Source organism: Cariama cristata, unplaced genomic scaffold (genome assembly GCF_000690535.1).
Source record: "Cariama cristata isolate BGI_N322 unplaced genomic scaffold, ASM69053v1 scaffold18556, whole genome shotgun sequence".
Taxonomy (NCBI): domain Eukaryota; kingdom Metazoa; phylum Chordata; class Aves; order Cariamiformes; family Cariamidae; genus Cariama; species Cariama cristata.
Window position 1 is genome coordinate 28,367 of NW_009622911.1, and position 12,327 is coordinate 40,693.

The 12,327-nt window shown below is 41.1% G+C and overlaps 1 protein-coding gene across 1 annotated transcript in view; it reads right to left on the minus strand.

Annotated features, from left to right (window-relative positions):
• The window catches only part of CUX1 (cut-like homeobox 1), a 108,172-nt gene that overhangs the window by 26,795 nt on the left and 69,050 nt on the right, over nucleotides 1–12,327 (minus strand). Inside the window, exons 13-14 of the mRNA XM_009702534.1 lie at nucleotides 9,474–10,300; nucleotides 7,873–8,038 (exon numbers count right to left, since the gene is read on the minus strand). Of these exons, the coding sequence (XP_009700836.1) occupies nucleotides 7,873–8,038; nucleotides 9,474–10,300 (993 nt within the window). The remainder of the gene's footprint in view (nucleotides 1–7,872; nucleotides 8,039–9,473; nucleotides 10,301–12,327) is intronic.

Sequence of the window (12,327 nt, forward strand, 5' to 3'; positions counted from 1 at the left end):
GGACCATCTCACGCCGTACAACAGAGTTTTGGCTGGGCTCTGCAGCGGGGCCGGGCTACCCGCGAGGAGAGCCGGTGAGAAGTCGCACTAGGACAACGTTACTCTCCAAAGCAGCTTATTGTCCTCGGACAGTCTCATCGGGGAGACCCTGAGCGCTGACAGACACATGGGGATATTTTGTCAAGCTCAGGTTTTGCCAATAAATAGTATCAAACAGTGCCTGAATTATTCCTGGGAACAATCACTCTTTTCAGCCTCACTGTACGGCATTAGTGATAGGGCCAAAGAAACAAGCATCTTTTAAGTTCCTATCAGCAGTATCTTTGACAAGTATAAATATGGGACATGTACTATCAGGCCTATTTTACATTTCTTGTTGTCATTATGTTTTGTCCTTTCATTAGGCTTTTTAACAGGACATTTTTCTATTTTCACTTTTATTTAAATTTGATCTCAAATCCACTTTGCTTTGTTTTCAATGCAAGTTGTGTTTCTCATCAGATTTAAAAGAGTCACTGGATTCTTTCATTTGCTGTTTCTCTGGATGGCTGCTGGCAAATTTAAAAACCTCCAATACCCATCAAATTAGGTGAGACAAATTCAGCAGTTTTTCTTGTACCCTAATGCAAAGGACAGGCTAGAAGGTAACTTAGAAGATACTAATTTTCTGGTAATTTTCTGCTTTTTCTTCTTGGGAATGATTTGCTATCAAGTAATATACAACTCTATAATCAGAACAGGATTTCGTTGTTAGACGAGTCTAACAGGCTGTTTATTTCCCTGTTTCAGAGCTACTTGGTGGAGAAGACAGCTGCCTCGTAGCTCCATCCCCATTATAAGACGGGAAAAACAACCCACGCGTTCAGTGCTAGCACACCTTTTTTCCAGTATTTTGGGAGGAAAATAGCCCATTATCTGTTCTTTGAATTGAAAGCAAGGTAATTTTCATCCAGTGGAGGAGCATTTTGTAATTTGCTGAGCAGCGGTTGGGCTGTTGCCCGGGGACGGCCGAGGGCGCGACGGCTATCTCCATCCCACCGCTAGCAGCCACGTGGCCAAGGGGGCTGAACCTGCAGCCCCCTCCTTTTCCCACAAGCAACCAGATGACCAATGTGAGCTTCTGCCAGCTGCCAGAGCCTCCTATTACCAACAGAAAAATATCTGCTCCCTTCGGAGAAGAGTCTTTCCGACCTCTTCTGCAGCTGCCAGCCCACAGGGGACGGATCCCGGCCATCACCCCGGCTCCTGACCCCCCCGGAGCTGCCTGGCCCTCCCGCGCCACAGCACGACTGTGATGGCCTCGCTCATGTTTCAGTGCTGCTCCAGTTATTTTTCTATTTGGCTTTCTAACGTATCAGTTCGTGATTTTCCACCCAGCTCCTCTGTGGTTAGCAGCTGGCAGGAGAAGCCCCCTGCGCCTGGAAGCAGGGAGAGGAGGTAATGTGGGCCCCCTCCCCAAAGGCGGCTGCTCACTTCCAAACGCACAACTGGAGGGAAAAGAAAATGCTGGTAATTAATGAAATGAAGTAGTAAGTAACGAAATGATGAACAGTGGAATTTATCGAGCTCTAATATTCAATGGTCACGGTTTCTTTGAAACAAGGCCTGAAGAGAGTGCAAGGAAGTTACATGGTCAGATGGATGCTGAAGTTACAGTGGAAGCACGTATTCACAAACTACATCCACTTTTTAGCAACTATTATGCTAACTGGTACTCCCATAAACTACCTGAGACGTGTAGCAGCAATCATGGTTAGGAAAGTTTCTTTTTTCATACCACTTAGAAAATATATTCATTCGTTAATTCTAATTTTTAAAAATGAAGACTTTGAGAATGAGGCATTAGTGTGCCTGGCTAAATGCTACTGCAGAGCTGCACATGAGCTCCTTGCTTGGAGATCTCGTCCCGCACACCAAAGGGGAGTGAGCATAAAGGACCCACATTCCGAAATTAACCACAGAAATAAAACATAGCTGCAACTTGACTGAGTAACTTCTCCAAAGTGAATGCTAATAACCACAGAGTGAATTAAATTTGTCTTCAGAATCCAGCATGAGTCTCCTCTTTGCCGTATTAATATGAAAAGTGTGTGGTGCTTTTTCATTGTAATTCAGCCACAAGGAATACCTGCCTAGAAAACAGTGTTCACTCTATGATTGTACTTTACTTTAGCACTTTTATAACACTAAAGCTATGACCACAATGAGGATGGAGTCATCTTCTGCAAGTTTAATCACTGAGTGGTTCAACGGACAGAGAAGAATACAACTAGGACAGGAATTTCCCTACGAATACCAAGAATTTGCAAGGCATCGCTGAGGCACAAAGGACTAGGGCCGTGCAAGACAGTCTGAGTAGGACAGACCTAGGCAAGAGGCAGAAATGACCAGATGATGGCTAACAATGATAGTCAATGTTATATTAAGAACAAACTTGAAACACTGACTTCACGGTGCATTCCCAGGTCCCAGTAAGGTGCCTTGACAGCAATTCTCCCAGCTTTATTGATACCAGAAAGGCTGCCAGGAAGGTTTTCATGGTCCAAATGTCAGGGAAATGGCACAGAATATGATCACACACATTACAGACAGACTACAACAGCTGCCCTTATGAGAAGCCAACTGATATCCTATGGTTTGAAATCAGGACAGCCACAGCCAACTGCTTTAGAGCCCCAATCTCAAGCCACACAGAAAGAATGTGGAAACTCCACCAATACGCACCAGTGGGCTTCAGGGTTAGCACGAAGGCAATTGGGTGACTTAGCTGTTCAGCTCCGAACTTTAAAAATGCATTTGCACCTAGCACAAAAGGAGACAACCTTCTCCATCAAATGCAAAGACTCAAAAATTGGTCATCAAACATAAGCCATCTATGCAAGAAATTCTTGCAGTCCAACTATTCAGCTATTAAAAGCCATATGATCTCCCCTCTCTTCCATTTTGTAGACTACATTAAACACAAACATTTCGTGTCATACAATTTTATTAACCCGGAATGCCAGCAAATGACTGCAAAACAATCTCTCTCTCCTTTTTGATTCAACAACAAAAAATAGCTCAAATTTGGGAAGATCTGTCAGCATCACTGGACTGATCACCTGTGTGATCTCAAGGTACCAAGGATTCAGCTCTCCACGTTGCAACCCCAATTGTGCTCTGGAGCACTATCTCAGTCGGCTCTACCCGTCCGAAACAAAAGAGTACAATGACAGAAATAATCGTGAACCATGGAGAAATGGGGGGTAAGAGCTTCTCCATTGCCACCATGTGGCTAGTGAGCTCTTCCTGTAAGCGCATCGGGATGGTAATCCTGAATATGGATTGCAAGTCTGAAATACACTCTCTCCCCACTTTGTTTCTCTCAGTGTGATAGCATCCTTCTGTTATTAGGTAAACGGGAAGATCTAACCAGTACACAGTTAACTACCTGCCCGCTCAGCAGCTTCTGTACTGAAAAATATTACAGGAATATGTATTACATGAATAAAAATGTAACGGATACCTGGGTTTGTCATCATTCCACAATATGTCTGTTAATATCATAACTACAGTAAATCATATTGCATTCTGACTTTTTTTCAGATTTTCCTTCCCAAGGGATGATAAGAAGTAATCTCCCTGTTGTTACAAATGTTTTATTTGGAAAATAAAGCTTTTATGCATATTTTAGTTGATCTAAATACAGTAGATCTTGGGTTTTTAAATCACCAGATAATATGCAATTATCTCAAGCTAGATTCTGATTTTGAAACAAGCTCTAATTAGCTCCCCATTTTATGCTGCTATAATCCTTTCTTCAACTCCCATGAGTGTTACTATTGCTAAGCAGCATGAGGTTAGGAATGATGGATGATACCCAGAAAGGAAGACAAACAAAAGGGAAATTCAAAATCCCCTGAGATCACCCGCAGCTGTATCGGCAAATGAAGATTTCCACATTAGGTCATAAGACGACCCTTACAGAAACACATACCAAAAAGGCACGTCTTTTTCCCACTGAGTATTTGCAAGTCTTTAATGTAGTATATAGAGAGTGTATGTCCTTCACAGAGGATAAAGACAAAAGTGAATGAAAATTCAGCTTTCCTGGGAGTAGCTATGAAATCAAAAGCACCAAAACCGAAACTTTGTCTTAATGTCATATAGATGCTCAGTTAAGACCTAAAACCCCCAAATAAAACAAACTAATAAAAGCTATATACAGTACAAGTATTTAGAAAAATATCCAAGCACATAAAGCTTCTTCTGGCATATGGCTACTGTCCAAACCCAACCCAGCCCTGATCATCAGTAATGCAACTAAATAAGGGCCAAATTCATCACGAAAAATGCTGATGCAGTTGGGTGACACTAATTCAACTTTTTTTTCCATGTGATTTGGTCCGTGCTTTTGACACATAAATCATTAAAAAGGCAGATTTACCCAAGGGCACTAGAGCATTTAGGTGGAAAGAAATACACAGAAAAAATGTTAGAAAAGGCACAGTGGTACTATTTTTGACCACCTAGGGTACAGACACCATTTTTGTGTAAAACATGTTCACTGAAACTTGCACAAAATCACTAAAGCCTTGATGAAAGGTCACAGGCAGAAAATACAGAGATATATCTGGTTGTAATTTTGGTATAGACTGTGTTTTTTCAAAATTCATAAATATAGCTTTCAAAGAAGAAAAACAAGCCTGGCTTCCCTTTCCTATTAAAAAAGAAAAAAAGCTTATCCATTCATTCCCACATATAAAAGACTGATGGGTCCGTCTGTCCACGTGTGACAATGGAAAATTACCGGACAAAAGACCAGATTTTCATGAATGAGGTGTTAATCAAAACCTTATGATCTAAAAGTGTAACTAACTGGGTCAGAAATCCAGAAAATCTTGCTAGTTTGAAAGAATAGTGCCAAACGGTAATGAAAATACTCACAGCTAATAAAAGTCTGAGACGTTACTATGCACGTTGACACTCTGTACACTGAAGACCTTCTTGGCAAGGCACTCAGGAGCCACTGAACGCATTAGTTTAATTTCACTTCTTTCCCTTCATGCATTCAACAAGTTCCAAGCCAATTATATTACACGGAAAAGGCTCCAGACCTTTTCTCATTTCAAAATTGTTCTGATTAATTTCTGTTTTAAAATTACAAGTATGCAACCTTTTTTGCCTTGATTTTCCTGGGAAATGTCTCAGAAGACCAGAAAATTGGAGCTGTCTTTTTTTTTTTTTTCCTGCCCTGGAGTGGAGGATCTTTCACAAATGCATAATTATTATTACCTTTTCCAAACTGTTTGCTGCGCTTTTAATTACAGAACAGCTGCTAATAAAAGAAAATTACCAAACTGCCCTTCCTTATTCAAATAACTTGGTTTCGCTCTTTTGTACTGTGTGGTGTCACAACCTTCCTGATTCCTTTATACGGAGAAACGCACCACGAAAAGAACGTCTTGTACAACAATTTTATTTTTAATCCTTTAAAATATCCTCCTTTGGAAAGGAGGAAGAAAATGGCATGAACCCATTTTCTCATTTGCAAGTCTGCTTTAAGGAAAGAAGGAGGGTGATCATCAATAATATGATTTTATTAGCTGATAGGAATGTGTTGCCTCACCAAATATTAGCTCAAGGGCAGGAACTGACAAACGAGACTGGGAGTGTGGGAGGGGAGCAAAATATCACGGCAGCAAAACTGCACTTCCTCAAGGAAATCACTTCCAGCTACCAGCGATCCTCACGGGAATCCATAAGGTGGTCGGATTTTAATGCTATGGGCTTGTCTTTCAATCTTTTATAATTACAGTTAGTCATAAATATGATGATTAGCAATAACAATGCAGCCTTTTCCCAGCTCCTCTGATTTCAAATTCCTCTTAAAATGGCTATAATTAATTACTCATATTTTCCATGCTGTCTTAGGCGTTTCTAACTGTAACAGTTACTCTTGCATAGTACTGATACTACAAAAAAGTAGTCAACGGCATGCTTTTAATGAACAGCAGCATATAAAATGTCGCAGGAAATTTCCATGTTTGCTAAATGCTTGGCTATAAGAAACAATAGCCCCATGATTGCAAAGAATTTTCTCCCATTTTGGTTTTGTTTTCATGGCTTGTTTTTACCAGGGGCAGTTTTTTTTTTTTTTGCTTTTATCTATTTATTTTCAACTGTTCTTCTTAAGAAAAACGTGGACTGAATATCATCACAGATTATCTTCTAGTAAAATCTTCTAGAATGCAAAATAAGTTTCCCAGTAGAGAGAAAAAGCAGTAGCAGTTTGGTTGGGATATTCAGAATAAATCCAGCAAACTCCAGAGAAAAAGAGTGTTTCAGAATGGCAGAAAGATGGAAGAAGAGCACAACCCATCCTTCTCTCTATCCTGAAATGCAGTAATTCTCCAATATAGGGCACCGGCTCTAAGTACAGAGCAGGGCACAAGTATTTTTCTAGAGTACAAAACAGCCTGAACAGTTTACGTCAGTTAAGCATATCATTGGTAAAAAGTCTGTGTGGGTAGAGTTTGGTATCCAACAGCAGGAACACAGCTGTTCTGTTCCAGCCTCCTTCCTAGACTGTGGCCATCTTACAAAACCTTTAGCAATTCACTTCTCTTTGACACTCATCTTTGCTGCATCTGCTTTTTTGCAAATGGAAAGGGGAGGGAGAAAAAAAGGTCGGCTTGGAATATTTAATGAAGCTTGAAAAAGAAAGACATAACATGGTCTTTTCCCCACCTTCAAATTAACAAAGCAGATTTTGTGCAAAGGAAAGTGGGGAAAAAATATGCCAGTGAGTACGGCAGCTGGAGTATGTAGATCACATTACAAACGAAAGGCTTGTTTTACAGCCATTGTCACATGTCAAGTTGATAAGCTGAACTATGGTAAAAAAAAACCAACCCTTACAGAGCCAATGATCTCTAAGATCAGACAGAGTCTCTTTACCTAATATATGCAGCTAAATATGCGTACTCCCTACATCTGCCATAGCAACAAGGAGAGAACGAGGAATTAACTGTGTTAATAAAAAAATTGAAGGGACTCCTGTATGATATAACAAAACGCGAGAAACCTCTCGGCATCAAAGCAAAAGAAACGTAACAAAAGCACAGAGAATTATTTCAGAGCAAATCATTGAAACCAGCTGATTACCTGAGCTTGCACATCCCTGCTGTAGGGAATCCTGTAATGATGTCACAGAGTGAAGGACTAGATAAGAGAGGAGAGGAAAATCAGGGAACAATAAAAGGAGATGCCAAACCACAAACTAAACAGTAAGCAGGCTCAACAAATAGCAAACTGCTGTTCTCGGCAAGGGCACGCTGCTCATTTAAGTCAGTGGCATTATAAGGGTACAACCAAGGCCAAACTCTAGTCTGGCCTTTCTGTATCAATAGGTATTAGGATAAGAGAGAGCCACAATAAAAGCATAATTGCAACACAGCATTCCCTCTTTAAGGCTTAGTTCTTCTAGCTCACCTCCTGCAAAAGCAATCGATATTCTCCTAGGAACAATAAAAAAATCCCCTATGCAACCCTAGAAAACAGTGCACATGATTTTCCAGCTCTTTGGCCAAAATTTTTTGAATTACGTATCATATTCATGCCTACATAATATCATCCTAATTAGGAACTTGATAACTACTGCTTATCAATTACGCATAAAGGAGTGCTTCGTTTGTAATCAATTCCCAGCGCATCCCCCTAGGGACCGGCTGGGCTGCGAGGATGGACGCTGCCACTTCCAGTAACGCCTGGACTAGCACCGGGTGCAAGTCTCACTTACTGCAAATTTTAAAAACAAAAAAAAACAAAAACAAAAAAAGAGAAAATATCTCCTCCTCCTCAACTCAAACAACATAGTGGAATTTTAATTACCTTGTCCTTGTTGCTGCCCTTGTGCAGGCAGGACACACTGTCCCAGCTCACCATTCAACCAGAGCTGCATACGAATAAATGGTTCTCGGCCTTTTTGGGTCAATTTACTCCATGGCTTTGGCCTGGAGAGCATGTCACTGACACTTCCTTGGGACAGCCCCAATACCTGAAGCGAAGCAACCAAGAATGGCACATTAACACACATTTGATGTGGAAGGGGGGGTAATTTAAGTCACTTTCGTTTCCTTTACTGCTATATCGCTCAAATTGTTTTTATACGGATAATTAATAAAACTGCAAAATGACATTTGTAGGTACTCGGATGGAAATGCTTTTCTCCTGCCATGGTTTCCTTCTGGAGCCTGGCTTTTTTCCTGCAGGAACAGAGCGGCAGCACAAACGGCAGAAGGATGGTGCGAGATTTGCATGCTTTTCATATTTTGTGTCAAATAGTTTCCTCAGTTCTAACAGGAAAAACACAGAGTCCAGGCACACACAGGCAGATAAAACAGGAAATGATTGGCATGTATTTTGTTCTCAAACAAAAATAATTGGGACTATTGAGACTAGGCCTATATTTGGTTGATTTTTTTGGTATGAATTATAATGATGTGTGTTTTCACCTGTAGCAGCGGCTGCTCCACGTAAGTAAATATTTAAGAACACAGCCCGCTGCAGCGAAGGGGGAATTTCAGACAGGCAGAATGCAATTACTTGCCTGGAATTCAGCACAGGTACAGGGGTTAAAAATCATACTTAATGAAAGCTGCCACGGGATCTTTAATGACCCCAAGAGGTCAGGCTTTTCATTTTACATCTTAGTGAAAAGGTAATAGCGCGATGCCAGCTCCTATTATACTATTATATTGATTCAATTCTTTGTAAGAAGAAGAAACACCAGATGTCCACAACTTCTTACAGGCTGGGAGGTGTTTTCTGGTGGTCGGGGATCCCCCCCCGCCCCCCCGAAATCCCACGTGTTCAATGCTTAGGGCCCACAACGTGGTAACTTCAGAAAGCCCTATCGTGCATCGCGTATCTGTAATCAAACATTGCTTAAAAACATCTCAAAGCACACTAAGATACCAGGCAGCAGGTGTAAGAAATGACTGTGAATTCTTGACTAAGGAGAGGTAGGGGATTTTCCGTGTGTTTGTTTAAATACCCTTGTGCACACTTCCAAACATTAAAAAAAAAAAACCCAAAGAAAAAATGCTCTTGTGTCCATAATCTTCACTCATAACAAATTTAAGACTCTCAGTCATGACAATGGTACTACTCAAATATTCCACGAATTCATTACATTAAGCATGAAATATTGAGTCTCAGTAACGGTTGCTTCAGCTTTCAAAGCTTCTAAACTCACAGGTCCCATTTCTAATCACAAGTGGCTGAAGCCAATCTTGGTACAAAAACCTGTGCGATTCACCGAATACAGGAAAACTAACACTTTCCTTTGTGAGCTTATTTTTCAAACACTTAACATACGAAACCAAAACATTTTTCCATAAGACATTCTGTTAAACTGAGCTCCATATCAATGTAAGGAGCGGAGCGCACATTCACAATACTGGTGGAACAAGAGATAACCACTTCTTTACCTTTTCCCCAAAGATCCTTTGGCAGATGCCATTCTTTGCTAGTTTTTCTTTGACCTGCCGCGTTAGCTCTATCGTATCCACTTCCTGGTACATATAAATCTCATACTGCTCGGGTGTCAGTGGAGGAACTGAAGGTTTGGATGGCTTTGACAAAGACACGATAGGGGATGAAGGAAGGGGGCTATTTTGTGGCGTCTCACTGCGACTCGCCCCAGTCATGCTCAATTCAGAACTCTGGGAGTACGGAGATTCAGCGTTTGGCCACTCTTTCCAATACTCTGACGAAGATGGTCCTTGGAGCTGGCTACGATCTGGCCTAGTCTGATTGCTGACCTTTTCTTTTCCACCACTGGCTTCCTCAACTTTTACATCTTCAGGAAGAGCTGTATTTCTTCTCTCATGCTGCACAGTATTCCACCAATGGTCCTTCCAAACACCACCACGTCCCAACTCATTTTTAACATGCCTCAACATACCCTGGGCAGAATCACTTATTCCATGAAGCTCTAAAACAGGTGCCTCCTGAGGCTCCTTTTTGAGCCCAGAGAGGTTCTGCAATGCAGAGATACTGGAATCAGTGACAGATGAATGTTTCTTCAGGGATATGGCCAAAGGAGAATAGCTGGAAACCGAAGACATTGCAGGTGTAGATACTAGTTTGGGGGACAGGATAGAAATGTCAGCTTGAGATAAAGGTGGTGTTTTTAAGGCAGGTTCAAGGGCAGCCTGCTGTGCCTCCATTTCGCGTCGGGCTTGTTGCAGAATGGATCGAATAGCATCATCAGAATTGCCACTGCTAGATGCAGAAGGCGGCTGAGCCGGCTCAGCTATGAAAAACAACCAAAAGACTAAATGCAACAGAGGAACATGCTTTATATTCAACAACTGCTACTGTAAATATTTCCCTGTCAGAAAACGGGTTGCAATACATTTCTGGACAGGACGGAGGAGTTTTCACTAAGCAAAGATTTGTACTTTTCAAAATAAGGTAAGATTTCCAAAGTTCTTCACTGGAAACTTTTTATAGTTGCCAAAATGCTGGACATTTGCACGCACAGACTCAACTGCACAAGTCTACTACTACTGGCATGCCTTCCACCATTGTAAAAATTTTCAAATAAATGCCTTTGAAAACCAAGCTTTCACCTCTTCCTCCCCCACCCCCAAGTGGTCAATAACATTTTATGGTTCTATTTACGAAGTTATTTAACCTTTCACTTCTCTCTATCTCATAAATGAATCGTAACACACACTCAAAACTGAACACAGCTGCATTCACCTGGACAGGCTATTAATACCCTCTTGCAATATAAATAAGGTGAGTCCTTTTAACTCCAAAAATGTAACACACAAATTACAACAAAGCAAGAACTTTAGTAAGAAACTTAATTATTTCATTTGACAACCTAAATATGCTCCTGCTTTCTGTTTTCTTGTTCCATGGCCCCAACCACTGAAATAAACAGCTCTACAAAAATCAGGCTGATGCCTGGCCATCACTCTGTCTTATCTGAAGCCCTGGAATGGAGTCACGGGCGCTTTCAGAAGAGGTAACACCTAAATGCAGTATTTCAGTGGTGAACCAGGACTTGCGTGGCTGTGCTGCAGCAGCTGGGGATGAGCAGAGGCTGGAACGTATGTGCAGAATTATCTCTGCAGAGCCAGGCTTTTGCAATGGCATCTGTTTCCATTTAAGTTAGTCTCCACTGAGGTTCCCAGTGCTTGAAAACCAATTCCTCTGAAAGCTACTCCACAAAGAATGGGGAAAGTGAAGCACTAGATAGTAACAGGGAACTCATACGCTGCAAGAAGTGGCCTCAAAGTGAAATAAGATTTGAAACATGCTGTGTATTATTCTAGTAATAGTATGCCTCATCTGAATACATTTCCGAATTTGTCTCCCTACATTCCTTCCTGTCACACACTATAAAATACATGAAAAGCTAAGAAATGGGAAAAATGACAGTGGGACTATTTCTTCGGTTTTATCTACTGGTTTCATAGGGAGTTTTGAGGCTGAATTAATATTTGAAAGGAAGTCTGAGATTCTCAGATGAAACATGCTACTGAACAACGTGCTTGCAGTTTCCTGCACGCAGCCCGTATTTTTCTCTATGTAATCATTACTTACATGAAGTCGTATTATTTAAATCATACATTAACTAGTCTTTTATTTTTTGCCACGAGATTAGCTTAGTTTTCATTTCAAAGACAACCATTCGAAACTCTAAATCAGTATTTACTTTAAAAAATGAAACAAAAGTATTGCACAGTACTTTCTACTTCAGCATTAGCCCTTCAGCAGAACTGGAAACTCTTTTAAAAAGTTGGGAGGGCTATGGAGTAGACAGAAATGTTAACTACATGGCAGCATACGATGAGAAATTAAACCTATCTCGGGCTAAGATGTTAAACTAATGATGTTTTTGGGAAAGGAAATGTTTTTTGGATTTGCCAGTTCGTTCACTGAATACATTCTGAAACCAAAACCAGTGTCACATAGAAGTTAGAAATGAGTTTGCCTATATTGTAATTTCAGTACATCATGTCCACAGTACAATGGTACTATGTGACTGGTAACTGCTGGCTAGATCGTGACCTTCACCCCTGACAAATCCACTCAGTTCCCTCTCCCATGCAGTTGTGTCCCTGGGGCCTGAGTTAGATAGAAGAGCAGAGAAAGCAGGAGCCATTCACTTTCAAAAGAGCAAACTGGTAGAAGAAAGGATTTTGTAGGCTCGTCCTGCAGCGTGACTGCCTGCAGGTCTGGAGTGGTGTAAAGGTGGCAGAGCTCTGCATGCGGAATAAGGTGTTTAGAAATCTCACAGTGTCACTCCTTGGCACTCAGGTAGAG